Below are 27,099 nucleotides of genomic sequence, written 5' to 3'. Positions count from 1 at the left end.
GGAACACAGCTTTGCATGCCACCGAAAGTTGCCTGGGCCCTTTGTTCTTGCTCCTCAACGCCGTTCCAGCTGTGTAATATCCTGGCCGGGCTCTGTCATAGTTTCCAACATGGCTTTTGATTTACACATCCCAGTCTTCTGGCATTCAAGCACCATCTCCTTTCTTTTATGCCCGAGCTGGAAGCTTTGTGTGCTTTTCCCATCCACCACCTGCCAAAGAGAAAGCAGGGCGACTCTGGTAATGACCAGCGCTGGGAGGACTGTGAAGGTAAACCTGTGGGGGAAGATAAGCAAGCAGGGGAATTCCTCTAATGTAGCAGGGGAGTAAAGCACTGCGAAGGATCTGAGGGGAGATATCACAGCAGGGGAACTCCACACCAAGCCCTGCCACGCTAGGGAAGCTGATCGCAGGGGAGAGATAGGGAAGGAAGGAAATTCACCTCTGTCCCACTGGCCCAAGAAATTCCCAGAACTCCATACAGCTGATAGAAAGAGCAGCTGTATGATGAATGGAAGTGGAGCCAAGGGCTTCAGGAGGGACCTAGTTCAGTGTGGCCCCCGGGGGCTAAGGAATGCAAGCTGAGTCCAGCCGAAGGGAGAGTGGGGTTATAGGAGATTCTAGGGGGGTTGGGGAGAGGCAGAAAGCTGACCAAGAGAGAACTCAGTTGGGGCCCAGTCACGCTAGGTGCTGAAGGCAGGAGAGGCACGAACCAGCGATGGCTGGGTTGTTCGGGGGTAATGCTAAGCCTGAGCATTGCTGAGCACGCTGGACTCTCATTGGTGGCGGGAGGAGTGCAGGCCCCGACTACTTCTCGGGTTTGGGCCTCTGGATTCACCCTGGGGGTCCGGGAAAGAATTCCCCAGCATGGCACCGCTGGCCAGGTGCATTGTGGGTGTTGCACCGTCATCTGAAGCAGCAGGTACTGGTCACGACTGAAGGCAGGTTACTGGGTTAGACGGGTCCCCGGGGCAGGTCCTATGAGCGTACTGTACCGTAGGCTGTCAGCGGAACAGAAGAGAGGAGGGCATGCTCCCTCACGCAATCGTGAGGCGCTTAGGCAGGCTTGTCTCTTCAAAGCAGTGACACACACAGAGTACACCACATGTCGGCAGTGGCCAGTCGCTCCATTCGTCAGCCAAGCAGCTCAGGAGAACAGAACAGTGCACTCATTGTCGCCTGTCCTCCTCCTCTCCCTCTGGCATTCTCTAGTGAGCATCGCAGCCCCCTGCTTGCCCGGCTCCAGCACTGGCCCCAAAGTCACGCTTTCGCTCTTGGGGAATCTTCCACTCGCTGCAGCGTCCCTGAGAAAGGTCTTGGCTGACGGGAGGTTTAAGCCCGCAGGTGGACGTGACCGAAGACGACTATCGGTCCTGCATGAACGCCTCCAGCAGAGACCCCTACCCAGGGGCAGCAAGTCTTTTGTGACCATATTGCCACATCAGGGCCAGCAAACTCTCCTGCTGTGCAGGCGACATGCGTGTGATCTCCAGGGTCTCCCTGCTAAGCCTGGATCCTCCCTCAGGTCACTGCTGTCCCCTTTGGACGCCATTCACATGCTCCAGGGGGCTTGCCGTTGCTGTGCGGGAGGCCGTAATGATGCCAGGGCCGTCTTAGCCCTGTGCCCTGTTCATGTACCGGGACACACAAGTGGGTATGGTTAACCAAGGGATGGTCAATTAACCGCAATTTAGGCACTTATTGATTTTTTCACGCTAATTGCTTTAGTAACTGGAAATGGCTTTCCAATGAGCTGGAAGCCGTGCTGCCGGGCTGCGTGACGCCTTATTCCTGGAGCAATGGCGTCCTCCAGTGGCCAACTGGCACACTGCACCTATACACAGTCCGGCAGTACTCTAAGCCTGGGTATTTGTGGTCTCAGGTACAGCTACAGCCTAGGACGGCAGCTATGCGGAAGTCTCTGTGAAATTCCCCCCTGCGGAAGTAGCCGCAGCAGATCTCCTTTGGTGGGAACAGGCGTCTAGACCAGGTGGGGCTAACCCTGCTCAGCAGCCCAAATAGAGGCTCCCGTGCCTGGCAGGTTGTGGTCAGTGCAGGACATGAAGGGAGGGAGAGGAGAGGGTGAGAGGGTTGGAACAAGAGCTTTACATCAGTTGTGGCTCCATTATTCAGAGGCCACCTGAGAGTTAGCATGACCCCTGACATAAGTTACAGCAGCCCCAGGGCTGCTCTAACCTATGCCTGGCAGCCCCAGCCACTATTCCAGCAGCAAGAAAGACAAATTTTCACTTTTCTCCAGCCCCCACACTGTGGAGGTGTGGCATAAAGTTGCTATGTCAGTTCTACATTGCTCCAGCCTTTGCCCTACTCCAGGGGAAGAGTGGTTAAGTTGGAGTGGTACAAAGGGGCTGCAGTGGATCTGAGGACAGGGCCCAGGGAGTTCCAGACATGAGACCCACTGTCAGAGAACTGGGGATCTGGGAGGAGTTGGGGCTCAGAGGGTTTGAGAAAGAAAAGCTGATGCAGGGAGCAGGGGAATGGAGTCAATTCACCTCGGGTAGACTGACCGTCTCATAAACAAACTAGGGGAAATGCAACCTTGATGGTGCTACTATAAGGTGGGTGCAAAACTGGTTGGAAACCCATTCCCAGATGGTAGTTATCAGTGGTTCACAGTCATGCTGGAAGGGCATAATGAGTGGGGTCCCGCAGGGATCGGTTCTGGGTCCAGTTCTGTTCAATATCTTTATCAGTGATTTAGATAACAGCACAGAGAGTACACCGATACAGTTTGCGGATGATACCAAACTGGGAGGGGTTGCAAGTGCTTTGGAGGATAGGATTAAAATTCAAAATGATCTGGACAAACCAGAGAAATGGTCTGAAGTAAACAGGATGAAATTCAATAAGGACAAATGCAAAGTACTGCACTTAGGAAGGAACAATCAGTTGCACACATACAAAATGGGAAATGACTGCCTAGGAAGGAGTACGGCAGAAAGGCATCTGGGGGACATAGTGGATCACAAGCTAAATATGAATCAACAGTAACACTGTTGTAGTAAAAGCAAACATCATTCGGGGATGTATTAGCAGGAGTGTTGTAAGCAAGACACGAGAAGTAATTCTTCTGTTCTACTCCCAGCTGATTAGGCCTCAACTGGAGTATTGTGTCCAGTTCTGAGAGCCACATTTAAGGAAAGACGTGGACAAATTGCAGAAAGTCCAGAGAAGAGCAACCAAAATGATTATAGGTCTAGAAAACATGACCTATGAAGGAAGATTGAAAAAACTGGGTTTGTTTAGTCTGGAGAAGAGAGGACTGAGGGGGGACATGATAACAGTTTTCAAGGACATAAATGGTTGTTACAAGGAGCGGGGGGGAAATATTTGTTCTTAATCTCTGAGGATAGGACAGGAAGCAATGGACTAAAATTGCAGCAAAGGTGGTTTAGGTTGGACATTAGGAAAAACTTCCTGTCAGGGTAGTTAAGCACTGGAATAAATTGCCTAGGGAGGTTGTGGAATCTCCATCATTGGAAGTTTTTAAAAGCAGGTTAGACAAACACCTGTCAGGGATGGTCTAGATAATACTTAGTCCTGCCATGAGTGCAGGGGACTGGACTAGATGACCTCTCGAGGTCCCTTCCAGTCCTATGATTCTATGAAGTGAAAGAGGCAGGAAGAAGGTAATTCTGGGAAGGTTGGGAGAAGTATCAGGTGAGCGTCTAAACTCTCTTTTTTGGAGGGAGAGTCCTTCAGCTTGATGTGTGTGTGTGTTGATTCTCTGCCTGGCCATATTGGGGGTAACCTACAGCGAGGAGATACAAGTGTTCGCCAGGATCTCCTCTACACTAGAACTAGTCAGGGAAGCCATGAGGTTGCAAACCCCACCAAAAGAGGTGGCTAGCATAACTCCTGGTGCACCACCCTCTTCTTCCTCGCTGCAATGCTTCCCGGACCCACTCCCTTTTCCGGGGCAGGAATAGAGGGGCCCACTGAACAGGGAACTCCCGAGCTGCACAAGGCCTCTAGAGATTGCAGGCAAGACATGGAATATTGGGCAAAACACAGAGGGGGTGGATCAAAGAGCGAATGCTTGAACCAACTTCACTTTCAAACATAATTTCTCCTTCTTCGCCATTACTGCAGGATGCAAGACAGTCTGTTGTAGTGTTTCACGAACCATCTATATGCAAACAGCAAGGCAAATTCTGCTCTCGGTTACCCAGACAACTCCCCATTAGCTTTGCTGGGGCTACACAGACAGAGCAGAATTCAGAGCAATGTATGTGATATCAAGTAATGCTAAGGGATTTCTGATCTCATTTACATGGACTCAATAGGGCTGCTCTGGATTTATATCTGTTTAAATGAGATCAGGTTCTGGCCCCAGATATTCTCTTCCCCACCCCCAGGAAAGGAGAATAGGCTGCCTAGACATAACAGTGTATCAGAAACAGATGCTGTTCTAATCACTTAGACCCGTGAAAGACCACTTTTGCTTTCAGCAAGTCTGGTTAATCTCTGTAGAAAATCCCTTCTGTTGTTTACCTTCCCTGACCTTTGTCTGTCTGGCCAGCGTTAGCCTGTGAGCACCCTGGGGCAGGGACCAGTCCTTCTTGTGTGTCTGGAAAGCGCCTTGCTCACGGCTGCAAACAAAGGCGTAATAACCGTAGCAATGACTAGAAGTGTGGCACCACATGGATGCTCCCAGCCAAACTCTGCCCCCTGTCCCAGCTCTGCAATCTCAGAAAGTTGACCCTTGTTTAAAATATAAGTGGGGGTCAAATCTTTCAACCCTTACTCGGAAGAGACTCTCAATGACTCCAGCTGACACCGGCAGGCATTTCCCCAGAGGGCTGCAAGTTTTAGACCTAATATTCAGCAAGGCCAATATCCTCAAAGGTATTTAGGCACTTAACTCCCACTGAAGTCTATGGGAGTTAGGCACCTGAATACCTCTGAGGATCCAGGCCCAAGGGCCTTCAGCTTGTAAGTACTCACTTTAAGAGTGTAATTAGTCCCACAGGAATCAATGGGAGTGCTAATGGACTTAATCAGGCCTGTGTGAGTGTACAAAGCAGAAAAAACAAAATCAGAACAAGGAAGTGTAAAAGATTAAAGTGTGGAGTTTTCTCTGCACTAAAGGGAAACCCTGAACGATCTGAGGCTGTTATTCAGGGGCATGTAAGGAGAGTGCTCATCTCTTGAGCACCTCCTGCTGTTGCGTGTGAGACCGAAGTTTTTCCCCCACTCTTGGTGCCCCCTGTAGGTTATCAGCCTCCATTGGCAGGTCACCAGTGGCTCAACCCTCCAGCCAGGCCGCTCAGTCAAAATGGCAAACAGCCCACCAAGAACTGTCCATCTGCCCACATCAGGGTCTTCAGCCCCAGCTCTGGGCCCTTTAAACTCAGCCCTTCTCTCAGGCTTCCAGATGAGCCTTGTCCATTTCTCAGGATTTACACCACATTGTCGGTGGCTGTGCGGAAACCCAGGCCCACCCTCTACTCTGGGTTTGAACTCAGGGAGCCTATCTGCAGCTGCCCCATACCTCTCACTTCAATTCATTGCTGCTACTTCCCTGGGCCTCTTTTTCGCCACCCCCGACTTTAGGGGTCAAGTTCTCAGGGTCTTTCTCTCCCAGCTTAAGAAATGCAGCTAGAGCCAAGCTCTGGTTGTCCCTTGAGCTCCTTGGGCCAGAGAGATGCTCCCTTCCTTATAAGCTCTGGTCCCAGCCAGGAACTGACCTGCTAAGGTCCTGCTGTGCCTTTTATCTGAGCCTGCTGTGCTCTGATTGGCTGCTTCCGTAAGGCCTCTCTAGGCAGGTCTGGAGAACTCACCTTCGCTGCTCCTTCCTGGGGGAGGGGGGCGGAATAGTAGGGTCCCGGGGTCTCCTGTAGGGAGCCACAACGGCCTGGTAGACCTTGTCACAGGGCACATGTTAACAAGGCGTTTGTTCCTAGAGAACACTCCAGCACGAAGGAAGACGGGGGTAGACTCCTGTAGCGTCTCACTGGGAAAAGGGACATTGGCCCAGAAACTCAAAGGCGTTTAAGGCTCCTAACTGCCATTGCAATCAATGGGCTCGAAGGGCTGCCTAAACTAGCCAATGGGAGACGATGACCAGTGGGGGCGGGGGTGTGCTCAGCCCCACCCCTCATGGAGATCAGCACCTAAATCCAGCCTGCAGGGGGGCCCATGTGCTAGTGATTCCCAGCTGTGAACCCTCTCCTCACTCGCGGTTTGTGAACCGCAGTGATCTTCTAAGCACCTAGCAGGCAGGTGCTGTGACAGCCAGCGTCACAACGCTTAACTCGTTTTGTGCATCCAGGCCCTCGCTCATTATTAGCTTAAGAACAAAGGTTCTTCACTAGCTCCCGGCATGTATTTTGTTGTCAGGAGTGTGACTGCTTGCTTCCCTGGGTTGGGTTCTGTTGACTGATTACTGATCTGCAGGTGAAATACGGCGAATCCGCCGTGCACAGGAGGTGATTCCGCAGCGTTGCCAACTCTTGCGATTTGATTGCCAACCTCGTGATATTTTCCTAAAGGCCACTTTTATGATTTCGTAAAATGTCATGATTTGCAAGCCACGCTCATGGTTTTTGAACTCATGGGGTTGACAACCCCTGTTTTAAATAAGGGTCAATAAGATCGTTCCAAAAATACATGACTACACTTTGAGAGCCACAAACTACAGCAGCAGCAGCTCGGGACCCAGGTGAGTGGCCAGTGAGAAAGAAAACAGAGGGACAGATGGACAAACGGAGGTGGACAGAGGGTGAAATGCAGAGTGCCAGCATGAGGCCTAGGTACCATTTAATTCCCCATGAGGCTGGGCAAGTCACTTCATCACTCTGTGCCTCAGTTTCCCCATGTATACCTTGGGATTAGGAGACTGACCTCCCTTGTAAAGCACTCTGAGATCTACGAACTATTATTACTTGAGCCAGGTCCTGGCTCTCAGTGGGGTTTAAACGCCCCGTAGGCAGGGGTGAATTAAACTCAGAGTCACTACTGAGAGAAGGGGAAAGCAGAAGTAAAACCCAGGTAGAAGGGAGTTGAATGGTTAGGGCTCTGCTACCTGCATATTTTGGGCTGGACTCTTTTTGACCCTGTGCTGACCTGGCAGGTATCCTCCCTAAGGAAGTGTCTAGAGATCTGTATCTGTTCCCTGCTTTGTTTCAATCAGGACAGGGGATGAAACAATGGTCCTGTGTGCACATTCTCCCTGACCCCTTCTTTCCACAGTGCATTTAAGGGTCAAGCCAGAACACGTTCCCTTGAATTTCCCCTTCCCTATTTGCAGAATTAGGGTGTTTCTTTTTTTTTTTTCCTGATGCTTATACACCGCAGAATTTCAATTCAGATGAAAAGGAAACCACAGCCAGTGCAGCAGGGACATTCTCAAGCTTCTAGAGGTTTAAGGTTGCAAATCAAGCCTCCCCTCCTGCCCTCCTTACCCTGGACACCCCGCCCCTGCAATGAAGAAATCTGAACATGCTTGTGCAACCCAGGGAGAACAATGCTTATCGGGAGCTGCCAAGTTGCTTAACTGCATGGCAATGCTACAGCAGCAGCTGGTGGTCGGGAGGGAATGGGGCCTGCTTCTGAGGGTCAATGGACCAGATCCTCAGCTGGTGTAAACTGATGTAGCTCTGTGGGCTTCAAGGGAGCTATACAGATTTACACCAGCAGAGGATCTGGCCCAAGGTGACCTGTTTATTCCCCACGTCACCTCACACCTCCTCCTCTACAGCCAAAATAGCCCCTGCCTCAATATGTCCTGGGTTGATGGATGGTCTTGCTGCCCATGGGTCTGGGGCAGGTGTCAGTTCTTTCACATCGTGGACCTCTCCATAGCACTCAGGAGGGTCTGTCACAACGTGGCCTGAGGGAGGTGGGCTTGGGTTCAAGGAATCTCATGAACATGGTTTGAATTGTTCCTTGAAGGCCGGGGGTAGCGAAGGGAAACTGCACCTCAGCCACTAGACCCATCCCGGCCTGAGTCCCGAAAGGCTCAGTTCTCTCCGTGACTCTATTCAGTATTTCCACAGGACTCCGTAGCTGAGTGGCCAGCATGATGCTGATGCTACACAACTCGATCTGCGCTTCACAATCTAAGGTAACACCACAGGCGTCCAGCTAGCACAGCAACTGACCGATAGCCGCACCGGGGGAGGAAGGGCTGCTAAAACCAAACAGAGATTGTGCTCGTAGGCAAAAGGAGGCATTTCAAAGGGTCTGCAGCATGCAGGGTGATCACTGCTCTAGGATGTGTCCCCACAAACCCTACAATCAGCTCACTGTCTAGGGGTTCCTCTGCAACCCCTCACAGAGGCAGAGCTCTCAGAGGGTCCAGTTCTCTACCAAAGTTTTGCACCATCTCTGGGTGGCTAGGAGAGTGCCTCCCAGCCTGGCGAGAAGACCTGGCCTTCATCACCACCCTCTGGATTACAGCAATGCAATCGCCCTGGGTTTCAAAGCATCAGTCCCCAGCAAACTGCAAGTGGTGAAAGAATTCAGCAGTTCACCACTCCAACAACACAGTTTGACTGGGAGCAGGTCACCCCTGCCCTTTGCTCACTTCCTGTGGAACTGAGGGCCAAGTGTAGGGTCTCTGGCCCAGAGCTTCAAAGTTTTTTGGATTCCTAACAATACCTTTGAGGATCTGGGCTTCTGTCCATCCAGGAGACATCATACAATCCATTGTGTCCAGCCAAGCCTTAAGACACAACCATATTTGCTCCAATCCCTGAGACAGAGACAAACACCTACAAGATCTTTATCAAGCGTTCTTAAAACTACAATACCCATCTGGGGAAGTGAGGAAACAGACTGACAGAGCGAGATGGGTACCCAGAAGTCACCTACTACAGGACAGGCCCAACAAGGAAAATAACAGAACACCACTGGCCATCACGTACAGCCCCCAGCTAAAATCTCTCCAGTATTATCAACGATCTACAACCTATCCTGGAAAAGGATCCCTCACTCTCACAGACCTTGGGAGGCAGGCCAGTCCTCGCTTACAGACAGCCCCCGAACCTGAAGCAAATAGTCACCAGCAACTACCCACCACACCACAGAAACACTAACTCAGGAACCCATCCCTGTAACAAACCCTGTTGCCTACTCTGTCCCCATATCTACTCTAGTGACACCATCAGAGGACCCAACCACATCAGTCACACCATCAGGGACTCATTCACCTGCACATCTAGTAATGTGATATATGCCATCATGCACCAGCAATGCCCCTCTGCCATGTACGTTGGCCAAACTGGACAGTCTTTATATAAAAGAATAAATGGACACAAATCGGACATCAGGAACGGTAACATACAAAAGCCAGTAGGAGAACACTTCAATCTCCCTGGACATTCAATAACAGATTTAAAAGTAGCCATCCTGCAGCAAAAAAACTTCAAAACCAGACTTCAAAGAGAAACTGCAGAGCTACAATTCATTTGCAAACTTAACACCATTAATTTGGGCTTGAATAGGGACAGGGAGTGGCTGGCTCACTACAAAAGCAATTTTCCCTCTCTTGGTATTGACACCTCCTACTCAATTATTGGGAGTGGACCACATCCACCCTGATTTATTTGGCCTTGTCATCACTGGTTCTCCACTTGTAAGGTAACTCCCTTCTCTTCATGTGCCAGTATATTTATGCTTGTATCTGTAATTTTCACTCCATGCATCTGAAGAAGTGGTCTTTTTACCCACAAAAGCTTATGCCCAAATAAATCTGTTAGTCTTTAAGGTGCCACCAGACTCCTTGAAATGAATATATATATTTGTGCTTTATATTTGGTGTGAATACTCATTACATTCTTATTATTTACATCAACTGTGAGTGCCTGCAATCCACAGCAGAACCTAGGCCCAAGCTATTGTCCTCCTTCTCTGGGACAGTCACCTGCATTTGGGAAGGGTTCCCAAGACACATGGATCAGGTTCCCCTAGGCCAACAACCAGGTCACCATCATCCACAACTTCATCTGCAGGACACTTTAGAGACATGACTCACTGCCTGCAATTCAGACCCCAGCCCTTCCTGGATCGTTAGGGAAAGCCAGGAGCAACTGGGTTCCTGCCAGGCAGAAACTGAGCCTCCTTGCCTTGGAAAAAAGCATGCACATCTCTGGCCAATGATGAAGTAACCTTATTTGGATGCAATGTGCCACCCGATATCAAATCTTCCATTCCTGAGCTCGCTGCGAAGTCAGCAAAGAACCCTCTTCCAGCTCATCTCTCCACAGCTCCAGTACAAGAAGACAAGCCTTTGCATGCTATTCGCTGGTTTAATTCAGGATTTACTCCTGATTTCTATTTTGTCTTCAAGGTCCACTGGCTCACACGACTTCACGGCCAGAAGAACTAAGAAGAAACGAAGGCAGAAGAAAGGAAAGGCTATGGTTCAGCAATGTCTGTAATCACAGGACTTGTGTTTGTATGGCCAGCTTAGGCAGAGCTAAGCACCACGGTTTTATTCCACACACAAAGGGCTTGTCTTCACGCACAGCGCTTCTCCTGTCCACATAGTTAATCCTCCTCCCCGAGAGCTGTCTACACCGGGGGTTAGGTCGGGATAACAATGTTGCTCAGGAGGATGGATATTTCACCCTCTTCACTATTGCAATTGAGTTGAGGTAGTTATACCAATATAGGTCTGTAGTGCAGACCTGGCCTAACTCTTAAACTCGTCCCAGCAACCACTGGGCTCCTTATAAAATCTGGGATGGATTATCAGGACTGTTCTTTGACTGTTCCTAAAGCCTGGTCTGGTATTGGGAGGGGATAACCCCTGGACACTGCAAAGGTCCTTCCATAAGAGAGATCATCTCACATCCCACTTCCAGCCTCTTGCTTCCCTTGCCTTCCCCACTGCAGTTTGTAGTAGGTCATCAGGTCATTAGAGCAGGACATAAAGTGTTTTTTGGAACACGGTGATGTCCAGAGTTTGAAAAGCACTTGGATCAGACTGTCGAGCCACTAAGCCTAGCATCTGTGGTTACACAAGAGAGGACCCAAATTATACTTGCTATCAGTCCTCATCCTCCATGATATAAACTGGTCACCAGCTGAGCTCAGGAAGACCCTTCCACCTATTGTATAGGTTTGCGCAATTAATGGGGATGTGAAATGTGATCAGCCCTGTTGCTGGAAGCACGAGGTACCGATTTTATCTTGAACCAAGTCTAATTTAAGTTTTAGCACTAGAAAGCTTTTTATCTTTATTTCTCTTGTAACTATTTCTGGCTTCAATGCCTTGTACTTGGCACTCACTTAAAATCTCTCTCTTTGTAGTTAAATAAAACGATTTTATTCTTTAATCAAAACTAATCCAGTGGTATGGTTCAACTGGGCAGGGTGGTAACTCCATTTAAAGTAGCAGACTGCTCGATATTATTTCCTTACGGGGTGACAGAGCTAAAATAGCTGAACTGCCCAAAAAAGGGCTGGATACACCTTTTTGTGCAGGAAATCCAGGACTGGGAGTGTGTGGAGGTCACCCTGCAAGTGGTAGCCAAAGCTGGCAGAAGCCAGGCTCTCAGAACACTGGCTAGTTTACTCAGAATGCAGAAGTGAGGTGTTCTGGTTTCCAGGGCTGTTCTCAGGGTTTCCTTCCTCATGAGTTAAAATCAGACACATTTTGTGGAATCTCTCCACACTTTCCGGGTTGGTTTTTCTCCTGAACTCTACCACGTGGCTTGTGAAGGCAGCACAGACAGAATAAATTGCCTGCCTTTGCCTCCAAGGTCTAACTTCACAGCTTTCTGGGGAAGAAAGGAACAGTTCTACAGCAGAAGACAACCCACTCCAAAGTTACCATGATCAGCCTGAGGACAGCTCTCCTAGCCGCCTTCATCCTGGGGGTTTCTTATCAATATGCAACAGGTAAGTAGGAACCTTGATACAGGAGTAGAGGCCAGATCCTCAACTGGTGTAGACAGGAGTAGTTCCATTGAAATCTGTGGACCTATATCGATTTACATCAGCCAAGGTTCTAGCCCCAAGTGTCTGGAATTAGGGAGTTGGTGGCCTGCAGCCGTGGTTTTTGGGAGGGTTATAGAAACCACCTTAGAGAATAATAGTAGAGAAAAATAGACTAGACATAATTCAGCCCTGAACTGAGCAGGTCCAGCTCTCAACGGAGTCAATGGAAATTGCACCCACTTATGGCAGGGCTGAATATAAACATTAAGATTTTATGCCTTCCTCTTTTATTAACGAGATTTGCATGTAAATAGGATCTGTGTTTAAGGGTTCATCTCCTCTTGCTGCTAGTCCCCCATTTGATTGCCATACTCCTTTTGTGACCTTATGATCATTCCCAGGGCAAGTAATTGTGACATGACAGACACAGGATTCTGACTTCAGGTTGGGGTTACACAGCAGCAGAGAGCAAGCTTTTAGGAAACAAAAATCTGTTTTCATGGAAGTGTCCTTAAGTACTAGAGAATAAAGGGAGGGAAAGCCAAAATAATACATTTCAGCAAATTTGTTTCTAATGACTATAATGTACTGGCTACTGTGTATTTGAACCACTGCCCCCTACAGCATGGAATTAGTTTTATTCAACTGTGTGTCATGTGTCCTATACTGCTAACAGTTAATGGAGAGTTTCCTTTAGTTTAAGTGCTAAACTAAAGGCTGGGCTTTTTTGAATCAGGAGAATCTGACCCACAGTTTCCAAAGTGCCAAGTTAGTTTGGGTACCTGAAGTTCTGGGTAAACAAAGGGAGACATTTTCCAGGGGTCTAGTTTTCAGATGTGGGGTGCTCAGCACCTTCTGAAAAGCAGGCCTCTTGAAGGCATCTCAAGTTGTGCACCCAAAATCATTGAAATCATTAGTCTGTTTGGAGAATCACAGCCAGAGCTGAGCTCAAACCAGTGTAACTGTGAAATTCATTGTAGCCAGAGTGCGTCTCAGAATGACACCAGTGAAGTACCAGGTGGCCCAGGTGTGTTCCCATATGCAGCTTCGCCATTAACTTTAACTTGCGCTTTCAGATTCAGGTCTCCAATACAGTAGCCAAAATGGACAGAGATTCTTAAACTTAACTGCCTTTAGTACCTGCATCTTAACCTGGGAATTCCCACTCCTGTGGAGACTGTGTTTTCACCGGTTTAATGTAGTTTTTCGGAGGTGACTAAAAGTGAGAACAAAGACCCTGAGAAATCCCAATACCAGTCAGTTCTAATGCAATGGCTTTGGGATTAACTAACTCTCTCTTTCACAGCCAAATCACCTACTCCCAAGGAATGTTGCTTTGATTACGTGACTGGAGCCATTCAGCTTGCTAAACTGGTGGATTTCTACAATACCCCCAGCGAGTGTCACTTACAAGCTGTTGTGTAAGTAAAGACCACCCCCTCCAGGGGCTGATTGTCCTCCGACCCTGTTACAGCGCACCTCACTGGCAAGCCAGAGAGGGTGTCAGCTTGAGATGCCAGCTGTCACATCAGGTTACAGAGACCCCAGGGTCACATTAAGCTCTTGTATACGGGAGGTTTTCTTTATAAAAAGAGTGGTTTCAGAGTAGCAGCTGTGTTAGTCTGAATCCAGAAAAAGAACAGGAGGACTTGCGGCACCTTAGAGACTCACCAATTTATTTGAGCATATGCTTTCGTGAGCTACAGCTCACACTGTGTAATCTCCAGAAGTGAGAAGTAATTTTGCTGCAGGGTATTATTGAAAGAAACGGCCTAGCAAGACTCAAGAGGGTGAGCTATCTGTATGAACGGCATAGCACTTATTAATACTAATTTGCATTATTATTGCATCTAAAGGCCCCAGTCTTGATCATGGCCGCAATGTGCCGGGCACTGTAGATACGTATATAAATTATAGTCCCTGCTCCAAAGTGTTTACAATCTAAATCGACAAGACAGACAAGGGTGTGGGAAACTGATGCAAGGAAAGGGTAGGACAGGATGTTTCCAAATAAAAATACAAAGGCACCCCTTTAAAATGAGCTCTCTTGCTTTTCCATTTGCAGGTTGGAGACCCGTGCTGACCGCAAGGTCTGTGCTGACCCCTCAAAGCCTTGGGTGAAGAGGGCAATCAGAACCTTGCAGGCAAAGAGGAAACAAACCTCACGTTCTGAGAATCACAAATAAACGCTCCACCCCAGACCCTACTGCCTCCCCTTGTCTCTGAACATTTCCTGTCTTCATTCCATATACCTCACTGGACTGTTCTTGATTCAGCACTGACAGACAGATAGCTCAGTCCTGAGAGAGCGAGCTCTGTGCACTTACAGAAGGACACACCGTGCAGTGCAGCCAGATACGCTGTGTTTCAGACTGTAAGTGTCCTTGCAAGAACACCCACAAGCTGTAACAGACGCACAAATAATAAAGCTTCATTGCTACACTCCAAGCGTTTGTGGTTTTTCATGCTCCTCACAGGTTGGCATTAACGGCTGGTCGGGCTGATTCATTGAAAGAGCCACAATCAGGAAGCCTCATTGGGGGGGAGGGGGGGCTCCTTTCTGTCAAACTCCCAGCTCCAGCAGCAGGGGGCAGTGCTGCAGCTTATTGCACTTGTGCACAGCAAAGGAGGCCAGTAGGGGGCAGGCCAGGGGGTAGGAATTTAAAAAAAAAAAAAAGCCACCACCCAATCAAAGGTAATTCCTCATGGCACGATATGCATGTGCCCTGGGCAACTGGCTCCCTTGTCAAAGAGGTGTTTGATCAAGGGAAGCTACAGATCAGTGAAATGCTGCCCGGCCTCCAGCTTCTCATCTCTGGCACCTGCCTTCAAACAGGGTGATGCAGAGTTTAGCCCAGTGGTTCTCAAACTCTTATACTGGTGCCTCTGAGACAGACCCCCTCTCCCCCCCGTGTTATAGATTATAAATTAAAAACACTTTTTATATATTTAACATGCTGGAGGCAAAGAGGGGTTTGGGGTGGAGACTGGCAGCTCACAACCCCCCACGTAATAACCTCGCGATCCCCTGAGGGGTCCTGGCCCCCAGTTTGAGAACCCCTGGTTTAGCCCAATCCTTCAACAGAGCCAGGGATATTCCCCATCTGTGACTACTTCACTGCCATTGCCGGACCATTTATTCTTATAGGTCCATCCTGCGTGTAGTCACAGGTTACCTCCATCCCCATGGGAGTCACTCCTCTGCACTCATTTTGCACCCCCCAATATCTCTCCACTGTTTGCCTCCACACAAAAGGAGGGGCTGCCATTTCTCCACGGGATTAGGGGGCCAGCAAAGCACGTGGAACCCCAGGTAGAGGTGCGCCACCGGGGCTGTAAGGTAGCAGGAACTGGCTTCCCTGTATAAGCCATAGGCCTGGGGTGGAGCCATAAAATCCGCTTAGTGTATTTCTGTGGCGCGTGCCAAAAAGTTCATATAAACACACACACACACACACACAGGAGAAAAGGAGATTTTTGAATGCTCCAGCACTCAGCTGGGCAGTGAGATCTTTGCTAGCACAGCTGCTAAGGGTTACAGGTTGTCCCAGGTCACACCACGGATCAGAGGCAAAACCAGGACTGGACACAAAATCCCCTGACTCCCAGGCCAGTGCCCTATTCTTTGGGCCACACTGCCATCCTGTGGGCAAAGGGGGGAATTGAGCTCTTCCAGGAAGTGCTTAAGAATGAGGACACAGCCCCACCGCTGACCCTCTTCCCCTCAGCTCCCTGGAAAGAGCCCTGCCCGTCAGCACCACATAGATAGAAACCCTGCCCCCACCTCAGCTTCATGGCTAAACCTGTCTCCCCCCAGCCCCTATTTGCTTGCTCTCACAACCTCAGTACATTTAGAAAGGATTTGGAGTGACAAAATGCGCGTGGAAAAAGAGACTCCCCAAGCCCCATAAGCACAGCAAGCTCACTGGGGTGCACAGCCCAGAGGGAATGGCCCCTGATGGCCTCTCCGGGGGAGGCAGATAGCATGCACGAGGGAGCGGAGTTGATAATGGAGGGAAAAGCAGCCCACACATGCCAGGAGCGCTACAGTCCAGCAAACAGAGATACATGAAGAGAAGAGTGAGGCGGGATTTGATAGCAGCCATCAACTACCTGAAGGGGGGGTTCCAAAGAGGATGGATCTAGGCTGTTTTCGGTGGTGGCAGATGACAGAACAAGGAGCAAGGGTCTCCAGTTACAGTGGGGAAGGTCTACGTTAAATATTAGGAAACACTATTTCACTAGGCGGGTGGTGAAGCTCTGGAATGGGTTACCTAGGGAGATGGTGGAATGTCCCTCCTTAAAAGGTTTTTAAGGCCTGGCTTGACAAAACCCTGGCTGGGATGATTTAGTTGGTGTTGGTCCTGCTTTGAGCAGGGGGGGTTGGACTAGATGACCTCCTGAGGTCTCTTCCAACCCTAATCTTCTACGATTCTATGTATTAAAATCTCAGCATCGGTCAGGGGGTCGGAGCCTTAGTCTCAGGCCCTAAGTGCTCTGGGTTTTTTATTGAGCCATTCGAAGATCTTGGGCTGTATTCCGCTCTCAGGAACTGAACTGTGCTTGAAGTGCCTCATGCCATCCAAACTAGGCTCCAGGGCGGGTGTCGCATGGCAGAAGCATTCAGGGGTGTTGCGGGGGTGACCTTCTGTAAGTAATGATGGGCAGGGCTATGTCTGCATGCCACTCCCATTTTGCATGCCCCCCCCACCCCAGGTCCCAGAATAGCCCTGAGTTTATCATTCCATGGACAAGAGTGCTCCATGGAAAGGCAGGCAACCAAACTAGACAGGGGTGCTGGTGGCAGGGACTGAAGAGCAAGCGATTTTGCTCGTGAGCTTCCGCACAGAGAGCAGCAAACAGCAGGACACCGGGTGATTGGATCAGGGCCAGGCTGTGCTCCCTGTATCCTCTCCGAAAAGGGGCCAGGATGCAGTGTACATGTCTGGGCGTGTCATCCAGGGAGGAGCTGCTGGTTTTGTTGCCTGAGCAATAGCGTCTACGGTGCTGCTTTGAAAACCCAGGACGACAACTCAGCAAATGAAGTCCACCGCCTGGGGCGGGAACAAACCAGTGGGCTCACTTTGGGGGGGTTGGACTATTTGCCCTGCTGATGGTACAGTTGCAACCTGGGCACCCACCCCCAGAGGCTGCTTCCACTCAGTTTGGCCTGTAGCAATCGGTCTGCCATTCGTGAGCCTCTGCTGCCCACATCAGGCCCTTCTAAAGTATAGCAGCCCGTTCCATTCCTTGGCCCCCCCGCAGTCATGCTGACACCAGCCCCTTTCACATCTAACCCTCTGCTGGCCTCGAGCATCCACTTCTCTCCCCTCATGTAAAGCTACAGAACGTCTTTCCAAACTTCCTCCAGCAGCTCATAACCAAAGTCACAGGGCTCTGTGCTGCTGGCTTTGCATGTGACGGTAGAGAGAAGACGCATGAAACGTGAGCTGCCGAGAACAGGATTTCCCCAGGGTCAATACACCGCAGGGGCGGGGACTGCCTCTCTTGTATTTAATTCACTTTCACCGCTAACTTGGGGGCACCCTTTCTGCCCCAGCCACCTCCCACTCACCGCCTGTCCCCACTGAACTGTTTTATGACCTGGAGTGTTTACAGACAGCTAGTTAAGCCCTGTTGACAAGGTGTATTTCAGACTGAGAAGCTACCCGACATTTAAGAATTCACAGGTCACTTCTTAACTTTCATTTTTACTTCAAAAAACAAACAATCTGGCTCCATTGGAGTCAGATTTGTCCCTTTCCTGTTGGTAGGGCATGTCCAGTCTGAAAGGCACCTGTGCAAATACCTTTTAAGGGTCCATGTTTGCCATCTCAGGGACCCACTATTAAATGTGCTCAGTTTACAATTAAAAACATGGGTTTGTTTCCCAGCTCCCAGGCCTCTAAACGGAGCCTGGGCTCAGAGAATGAAGCTGGGCCTTTTCCTCCTTATGCCTCATCGCCAGCACTAAAGGGCCAGCAGGCTCACTTATGCTCTCCCTGACACTTGTGCAGCAGTCCTATGGTCTTCTGTGCATTTGCACAAGTGTTACTGCTTGGAGCTGAGTAACCAATCTAGTAACAAGATGAGCTGGGTTTAGCAGGCACATGGAAGACTCACTGGCTGCTTGCCTTTTTGTCCTGGTTGCCATATTGTAACCCACACACCTCCTGGGTGTGGGGTTCTGTCCTATCTAGTGGTTCAGAGACCCCTTAGAGAGAGATTATGAGTCTGTTCTACAGCCGTAGCTAAGAGCCATATGGCTTTTGGCTCATGGCTCCAGATTCGATCCTGCCCGCTGACGACCAGGTTCTGTCAGTGCTACATTATCATGCCTGTCTCTCCTGCACTCAGGTTATTTCAAGCACTAGGAAGCCATAGAATGGTTTCGGGATAAGAGTGAAAAGGGAGGTAACTTTCTGGAAGTGCTGGTGCTTTAGCCGAAAGGCACTGGCTGGTTTTCTGATCAAAGCCAGTTCTTTCAGCCTTTCCCAGCACTGAGTCGCTAAAATGGGGATGATGCAATTTCCCACCATTCATTTTGCTGCTGTTGCAAAAAGCAGCCTCCAAGGCACCACAATTGGGCCGGCTGTAAGTGAGCACATGACGTGTCTCCAGTAGAGTTGCACTACCTTATGCCAGGGCTGAATGTTTTGCAGGTCATTGTCCAGGCTGAAGCAGTTGTTACATCCCCTGAAAGCTGCTGTTGACTACAAGGCTCCTGCAGATTCCTAGGGTGTCAATCAGAGCAACCTCATGGTTGCTCTAACTTATGTTCTGCTTCCCATGGCCTCTTCTGGACCTTGGAAGTAGAGAATAAATTGCAGTGGGAATATGAATGGTGGGAATAATTGGAAATCAGGCCCCAAAAGCCTGCATTGTAACCCCATGCTCTTAAAAAGCAAGGAAAGACTGGCCAACATTTTCATACCTGGGAGCCTCCAGTGTCCATATTCAGGCACGTAAATAAAGGCCTTTTCAGCAAGGGTGTGCAGAGAGGAAATTTAGAGCCATGCATGGAGCAGAAGGCGCTCACTTCCCTTAGCTCTTCCTAGATGAGGAAGGAAACATGGACTGAATTTCTTGAGTGGTGAATTTGCACAAAGGTTGATTTGCATCTAGCTCCTGTGGCAGACTGCAGGAAATGTAAAAATAGGCAAGAGAGAGAGAGAGGGCATGCGCAAACTCAGGCCGGGCTAGGCAAGAACTTCCCCACAACATGGGCTAGTGGGCCTCAGGCTCACTGACTGGAGGGCAAACATGCAGGCACGAGTCTCCTCTTAGGGAAGCAGGGTTTATGACCAGAACCACATGCCCCCACACCTGGGCCTCTCCTTCTTGATGACTGGGACCCCAGTGCCCAGCCTCATTAGGCCCTAGCTTGACAGGCTGGAGAGAGCCATGCTGCCATCGAACAGAGATGCAGGGAGGCCAAGACTCACAGTGTGACTTGCTGGCCAAGCACTGGGATGGTCATGTTGTGCCATCACGTCACCTTGGACATTGATATGACAGCCTGAAAAAGGCAGCCCAATGCTGCGTTAAGGCATCACGCCATGGAGGATTTGTGGCGCTCTCTGACCCAAAGTCACTTCTGTCTCTCCCCACCATCACCCTCCATCTTGCTGTCCTGGCTTCCCACCCTGCACCCATGAGCCCTGCCACCTGCTCTCCATGCCCCACCTCAGCATCCACCTGCTGATGCATCCTCTTGGTCTTGCAGATTTTCATCCACCCTCAACTTCTGTCTTCTGACGACACTCGCCCCCCACACATACCCCCATTCCCCCCTCTCTGCTCTGGGCTTGTCTGAGCTCCCCCATAAGCTTGTCCATTAGAAAGCTTATGCCTACCGCATGCTTTCCTCCTTACCTCCCGCTGTCTCCCAGCAACCCCGCTCCACCTCACTCCACTTCCACTTCTCCGTGTTTCCTGCTCCCTGCCCTTTCTTCCCCACACTCCCCATCTCACTCAGCCTCTACAGCTGCTCCCTCCTCTCTCACCCACCCAGAACCACGGTCTCAAGCTCCCATTCTCTGTTCCTGTTGCTTCTAGCCCTTTCCTGGCCAGCCTGCCCCAGTTTGCCCTTCTACGTTCACTCCAACCATCACTTCTCTCTCTATGGCTGTGATCAGGCTTCTCTGGGCTCTTCTTTCACATTTCGCTCCCTCGGTCTAGCTCATCAACACTTATGCCAGGCAACATCCTCTCCCAGGTTGCTGGCCCATCTGTCTCCACCCAGTCTCACTTCTTCTCTCTTACTTCCTTCTGTGTGTGCCATAGGATTTCTAGAAAATGAGAAATCTCCACTGGTGAGACTGAAGATAGAAAAAAGAAAAGGAGTACTTGTGGCACCTTAGAGACTAACCAATTTATTAGAGCATAAGCTTTCATAGAAAGTGGTCATGCTTTTCCCAGCTCCATGCACCAGACACTGCCCACGGCAGATTGCAGGTGTTCAAAATGTGATCACGTCTGTCTTTGTGTTCAGCTAGATTTCTAGAAAAAAATAGGACACCCCCTTCCTGAGGGCCCTTCGGAGCCTTTGACAGACGCTAAACAGTCCTACTTAAACAGCCAGACCAAACCAGAGACGGGATAGACTCTGCACAACACACATATACCCCTACCCTCAGCTTCCCCTCCTTCCCCAGATGCCCGGGGAAAGTGAGGGGCTTTGGAGAATGCCCTGAAGGTCAATAGATCTGGCTTATTTTGTGCCAAGGGAGCAGGGAGGGAGTTCCCAGGTCCTGGCCCGGTCACGGACAGCACCCCGACAGCAGTCCCCTCTTTTAAATCCAGGAGGCTCTAGTTCAGTTTGAGATTCTTTCTTCACATCGTTTGCGCCCTGCCCTCTCTGCCCATGGTCTCACTAGCTTCCCCAAAGAGAAAATGGAGGGTCTCTGGTGAGACTTTCCTTCTCCTCTCTACAATCCCCCCAAACTTGCCTCAGTTTCCTCCCATTCCACCATGCTCATTTTTAACCTGGAGATGTCCCTCTTCTTCCGACTCCTCTTCCTGTCCCATTGTCCCTATCCCCGCCTTGTTGACTTCACTATCTTCTTCTCTCGTGCCCTCCCTCATCCTCTTGATGATATGCCTATACCAAAACTTTCCATCCCCCTTATAACAGCCACTGGTTCCCTCATAAAACCCTCTCTTGACCCCTTTCCCCTCTCCAAGGACTGGCCCATTGCCTCCCTCTCCTTTTACCCACTCCCTCACCATGCAGCTCACACCCTCTGCTTTGATATCTTCTCCTGCATCAGCTGCAGTCTGGCTCAACCCTTTCTGCTCACCCAAACTGCTCCCGAGAGTCCAATGAGCCTCTCTTGGCCAAATCTAAAAGCCTTTCTCTGTCATGGTCCTTGCTCGATCGGTGCCCTTTGCTATTGTTGGTCATTCCTTCATCCTCAGCTCCTCCGTGCTTTCCGGTTTCGCCTCTCTCCCCCTCCATCAGCAGCTGCTCCTGTGCTGGCAACAAACCCCTTCCCCTCAGGGGCAGGCCTATGCCGCACCACACAGCCCCCCCCGCCCAACACCCCAGCCCCCCCGACTCCCTATGGCCAGAGGCCCCTTGGACCCACTATGCCTAGCCCCCCCCCCCAGACCCACCCACAAATGCACAGGACCCTGCACAACACTGTTGGGAACACTGGGGCATGGCCACTAGGTAACTCGAGGGGATGGAAGACCACGAGTGTCGATGAAGCCCCCTCGCACTAGGCCCCTGTGTCCTTGCCCCCCCCCCCCCCTGCCTGGAGGCACTCGCAGCAGCTCTGCGTGCTAGGCCCAAGTGTCCTTGGCCCCCCCGCCTGGAGGCACACACAGCAGTTATGCTGAGAATCTGCAACAGTATGTTGCAGAGTCAGACTGCCTGAAACTAAGCAAGGCCAAACAGGGGAGATATGAAAAAACAATGCTGAATAAAGCAGCTTTATGTATAGTTTAACAAATGATACAGAGAATCAGGGAACTAGCTGGGAACTGGATTGGCTGGCTATATGGATACTTGGAGCAGCTTGCTATTGGATAAGTATGCTGGAAAAAAGGATGTATAAAAGCCTGTGTAACTTCCTGCTCTGTTGTGCAGGATTTGAGATTTTATTCTCCCTGTACCTTTTTGCAGCTGCAAATAAACTTTTCTGCTTCTCCACCCCGTTGTGATTATTGGGTGTAGCACACCGGGTAACGAACCACTCCAGCTGTTGTTCAGCCTCTCGGCACTGGGTGCCGGCAACAGCTTTTGGCGTCCCTGGGTGGGCTCGAGGCTGCAATTTAGCCTTGCCCGGACCCCTCCTGGAGGTCGAGGATTGCGGCGAGAACCGCTGCCCAGCGCGCACCAGTGAGTTCATCGGGGGCCTCGGAGGAGACGCGATTTGATCGACCCCAGAGGGCACAACGGTGCAACGCACTCATATAGTGGAGAAGCTGTTGTGGACCACGGTGAAGAACCGGTTCCTTAGACGTGGGGGAGGAGCAGCTGCAGGGCCACGGTGAAGAACCGGTCCCTTGGATCAGGTAGGATCCTTTTAAAATCCGGATTATATGCTCTGTTGGAACCTGGGGACGCCCAGAGTTACCCTGTAGGTATGGGACAGGGACAGAGCTCAGAGGTTAGGGCACGGTGTACGCCCCTAGAGTGCATTCTAGCAAACTGGAAGGTATTTGGTGCGGATCCGATGACTAAGAGCCAATTAAAACGATTCTGTACAGTTGACTGGCCTCAATATCAACTAGAGGACCAGGAGTGGAGTGGTGGCCACCAGGAGGGTCAATTAATTACAACACGATCCTCCAATTACTTTTGTTTTGTCAGTGAATGGGTAAATGGAATGAACATATGTATGTGCATTTGTTTCTGACTTTATGTACTCGACCAGATATTTTACAGCACTGTAATCTGACTCCAACTGGTTTGGTAGCAGCAAATGTTAGTCCCCAGACCCCAACCCCCACTGTAATGGCAGAGCCGGTGTCCCCTTCGGCCCCCACACTCCCACCTTATAAGGGTAGGATGCCTCGGGTTACAGAGATTGCCCCCTCAGTGGGACTCTATTCTTTGCTTACCGAGACTGTTGTGGCTTGCCCAGGGGCAGATGGACGTCAGGCTACCACTATGCAAGTTTAAACCCATGTGCCATTCAATCCAATAGACTTAGCAGCTTTTAAAACACAGGCTGGGGAATTCTCAACGAACGCAAGCAGGTTTATTTCAGTCTTTAAGGTGTGCCTCAGTAGTCACAAGCCGATTGAGACGACTGTAATATCCTCCTGAGAACCAACCCTGTGGTCTGAGGTGGAGAGGGATCAGGTTACAGCTAAGGCAAGGGGAGCGTCAGCTTTCAAGAAAAAGAAAGGAATCTGTCAAGTTCCTCTCCAAATAATTGTAAGCGGCTCAGGGCATTTCTGCGTATGGCAGGCTTTTGCAGGATATGGATCCCAGAGTTTGGACTGTGGGCTAAACCCCTGTACGACTGTGTAAAAGGAGCAGATCATGACCCCTTCTATTGGACCCCAGAGGCTGACAGGGCATTTAAAATCCTGAAAAGAAAATTGATGGAAGCCCCAGCTCTGGACCTGCCGGATCTCTCTAAGCCGTTTCAGTTGTATGTACATGAACGAAGGGGGGTGGCGCTAGGAGTGCTTACACAGCTGTTAGGAGCATGGAAGCGTCCTGTGGCTTATTTTTCTAAGCAATTGGATCAGGTTGCAAAGGGTTGGCCGGCATGTTTACGGGCGGTCGCAGCTACTGCCCTATTGCTTAAGGAAGCTAAAAAGCTAACATTGGGAGGGGTTATGCAAATCTATACTCCCCATATGGTCCGAGCCTTATTGGATGCAAAGGGAGGGCTTTGGCTCACCCAGGCTCAGATTGCTCGGTACCAGGCTAAGCTGTTAGAGAACTCTGAAGTCACCCTACAGCCTTGCCCCTCCCTTAACCCAGCCACTCTCTTGTTGCCAGAAACAGAGGAACAGGAACATGACTGTTTAGAGATCATAGATGTCCAGTACTCCAGCCGTCCGGATTTAAAGGATGTACCTCTCCCAAATGCAGATTATGAGTGGTACACTGATGGTAGCAGTACTGTAATAAATGGGCAAAGGAGGGCGGGTTATGCTGTTGTGACCCTCCATGACACTGTGGAAGCTGAAGGTTTGCCTGCTGGGACCTCTGCCCAGCTTGCCGAACTAATAGCCCTGACCCGTGCACTTGAACTGTCAAAAGGAAAGCGGGTCAACATTTTTACTGATTCAAAGTATGCTTTTGGTGTGCTGCATGCTCATGCTGGCCTATGGAAGCAAAGGGGAATGCTGACAGCCCAAGGCTCCCCAGTCAAGTACGGGCCCCAAATCCTCCGGCTCCTAGAAGCTGTACAACTCCCCTCAGAAGTGGCGGTGGTACACTGTAAAGCCCATCAAAGGGAGGATCAAGATGTGGCCAGAGGTAACGCCCGGGCAGATAGAGAGGCTAAGCATGCTGCCACCCTGCCATCCCCTCAGGCTGAGAACACCCATATGCATGCCCTTATCCCATCAGTAGGGGAGCTTCCAACCCCTCAGTACTCTGGGGAGGAGAGACAGCTAACCGACAAACTCAGTCTCCGGGAAAAGGAGGGATGGCTCCATTCCCCGGAAGGGAAGGTCCTCCTACCAAAGGGCCTAATCCGGCCAGTGCTGCAGAAACTACATCAAACCACTCATGCTGGCAGGGAAGCACTTATCCAGCTAATGGGAAAATACTTTATCACTTCCGGACTCCGACCCCTGGCTGCCCAGGTACAAGCGGACTGCTTAGTCTGCCAAAAGAATAACCCCCGACCGGGACATCCTGTGCCACCAGCTGCCTAGAACCCACTCCGGGCCCCGGACAAGTGTGGCAAATAGACTTTACTGAGTTTCCCCGGACCCAAGCGTTCAAATATCTCCTTGTTATAGTGGATCGGTTCAGCGGATGGCCAGAAGCCTTCCCATGCCGTAACTGCACTGCCAGGACAGTGGCCCTCAAGTTTGTTAAGGAGATCGTTCCTCGCTTTGGACTCCCCCTGTGGATGGAATCTGACAATGGGACACACTTCACGTCAAAAATCATCCAAAGCATCTCACATGCCTTACAGATCCCCTGGAAACTCCATACGCCCTGGAGACCGCAAGCCAGTGGGGTAGTGGAGCGGACCAATCAGACCCTTAAACAGCATCTCTCAAAAGTGTGCCAAGAAGCCTCACTGCGATGGCCTGATGCTTTGCCCCTCGTCCTACTCCGTATCCGCGTTCTCCCAAAGGGTAGATTAGGGCTCAGTCCCTTTGAAATTATGTTTGGAAGGGCATGGCCTATGAATGGCACCCCGGTTCTGTCAGGGGAATGGGAGTTGGGTAATGGTTTTTTGTCACAGTATATGTGTTCCCTGTCTGCTGTTCTCTTGTCTCTTCACAGGTATACCAAGGATTCCCAGCCTCTCCCCTTGGACTCTCCCGTTCACTCCTTACAGCCCGGTGACTCTGTGCTTGTTCGCACCTGGAAAGACGAGCCTCTCCAGGAAAAGTGGAAAGGACCCTATACCGTCCTGCTGATCTCCCATACAGCGGCAAAGATCGAGGGACACAAGAACTGGATCCATCCCTCTCGTCTGAAGGCAGTAACCGCCCCCTCGTCAGCAGGACAGTGGACCGTCCAGCCTGCTGACTCCTCATCTAGTGACGATCTCGGGCTAAAGCTACTGTTTAAAAGGCACAAATAGCGGGCACCTTAATGCTAAAATGGGCCCACCCAGGTACTGGAGACCCTGGGTTGGGAAGACTCTGGTAATAATTAATTGGGTAACATTGTTATTCTTTGTATTGGTATTTCCAAATTGTGCATATCGGGAGCATAACTCCTTTGTTTTGCTTGCGCACCATGTTGCTACTTCAAACCAGACTGATTGCTGGGTGTGTGCTCCAACTCCACTGTCCCCCAAAACGGGAATGCCCCTTGACATGCTGCCCTTGACCCTAGCAGAATTAGCCACCACCAAAGAGCAGGAAAGAACGGACTCGCCGTTCTGGAACAAGACCTCTTTACAGCAGGCCACCTATCAGGACCAGGAGTATTCAGTTGCAGTACTCACTGAGGGAGTGTTATGTTTTACCCAAAACCAATCTGATCCCTATGGGCATCCTGTGGAAAAGAGCTCCTGTGTTATTACACAGTGGGCTGATGGGTATTGAATAAAGACCAACAGGGGAGGCCAACAGTGTGGGTGTAATGGTTCCTCCCCTTTTAGAGAAACTCTTACAAATAATCTTACCACAAAAAAGGGGTTTGGAAATGTAACTTGCCGTCCAGTTAATATCTCCAATGTAGCAAGCCAATGGTGGGTTTGTAGTGGTCCCTATGGCGAGTGTAATTTAAACGGCACAATTAAAAATGCCCCCACTTGTACCCAATCAGGAGGATGGGATGCCCCCCTAGGGGCATATGAATTGTTTAAAAAAGCAGCCAAAGCAGCCTTAAATATCCCAGGAATCCCCTTAAAAAACAGTCCTTATTGGGCCCTACAGGGTCACTATTTTGTATGTGGCCGAAAGGCTTACAAGGTGCTGCCAGCCAACTGGACAGGTAGCTGTTATATAGCTCATGGAGTTCCTCATCTTTCCATAACTGCCACACTGCCCAAAGGAAAGATTAGAAATGCCCGAGACACCTCTGTTGAGTCACGAGAAAAGACCCTGCGGCGACTGACTACGGCATTGGAGGGCAATATGAAGAATCCCCTCACAACCGAGAAGCTTGTAGGGTGCTCTGTACTGGGAATAGCGCCACTGTTTACCGGGCCAGCCCTGGCATGCATAGGCCGCTATACTGTAAGGCTGCAGATGGTACTTGAGAAAGTGGCCTTAGAGTTAGAGGACTCAGTAATTTAGGGTCCGCAGTAAAAACATTAAATAAAAAGGTACAGCAGCTCAGGACGTTTTCCCTCCAAAACAGGCTGGCTTTGGACTATCTCTTGGCATCCCAAGGAGGGGTTTGTGCCCTCATCGGGCCCCAATGTTGTGTGTATGTAAATGACAGCAGTTATAAGATCTATGAAAAGGTGGTACAGGCTAAGGCCCATGCCGAAGCCGGAGCACAGGTTGCCTATACTGCCCCAGAGAACGATTGGTTGCAAACCTTGTTTTCAGGCTGGGGTTTGTCGTCTTGGCTTGGT

General features: G+C 50.2%; 1 protein-coding gene across 1 annotated transcript; it reads left to right on the top strand.

Moving 5' to 3' along the window:
• Window positions 1-11,723: 11,723 nt before the first annotated feature.
• LOC140896521 (C-C motif chemokine 17) lies at window positions 11,724-14,350 on the top strand. The gene is made up of 3 exons (XM_073308446.1): window positions 11,724-11,869; window positions 13,215-13,329; window positions 13,974-14,350. The coding sequence occupies exons 1-3, from the start codon at window positions 11,803-11,805 to the stop codon at window positions 14,092-14,094; spliced, it is 303 nt and encodes a 100-aa protein (XP_073164547.1). The 5' UTR covers window positions 11,724-11,802; the 3' UTR covers window positions 14,095-14,350.
• The last annotated feature ends 12,749 nt before the right edge of the window (window positions 14,351-27,099 follow it).

The sequence above is a fragment of the Lepidochelys kempii genome, chromosome 12, assembly GCF_965140285.1.
Source record: "Lepidochelys kempii isolate rLepKem1 chromosome 12, rLepKem1.hap1, whole genome shotgun sequence".
In the NCBI taxonomy this organism is placed as follows: Eukaryota; Metazoa; Chordata; order Testudines; family Cheloniidae; genus Lepidochelys; species Lepidochelys kempii.
This window is presented reverse-complemented; position numbering and strand designations above follow the sequence as displayed.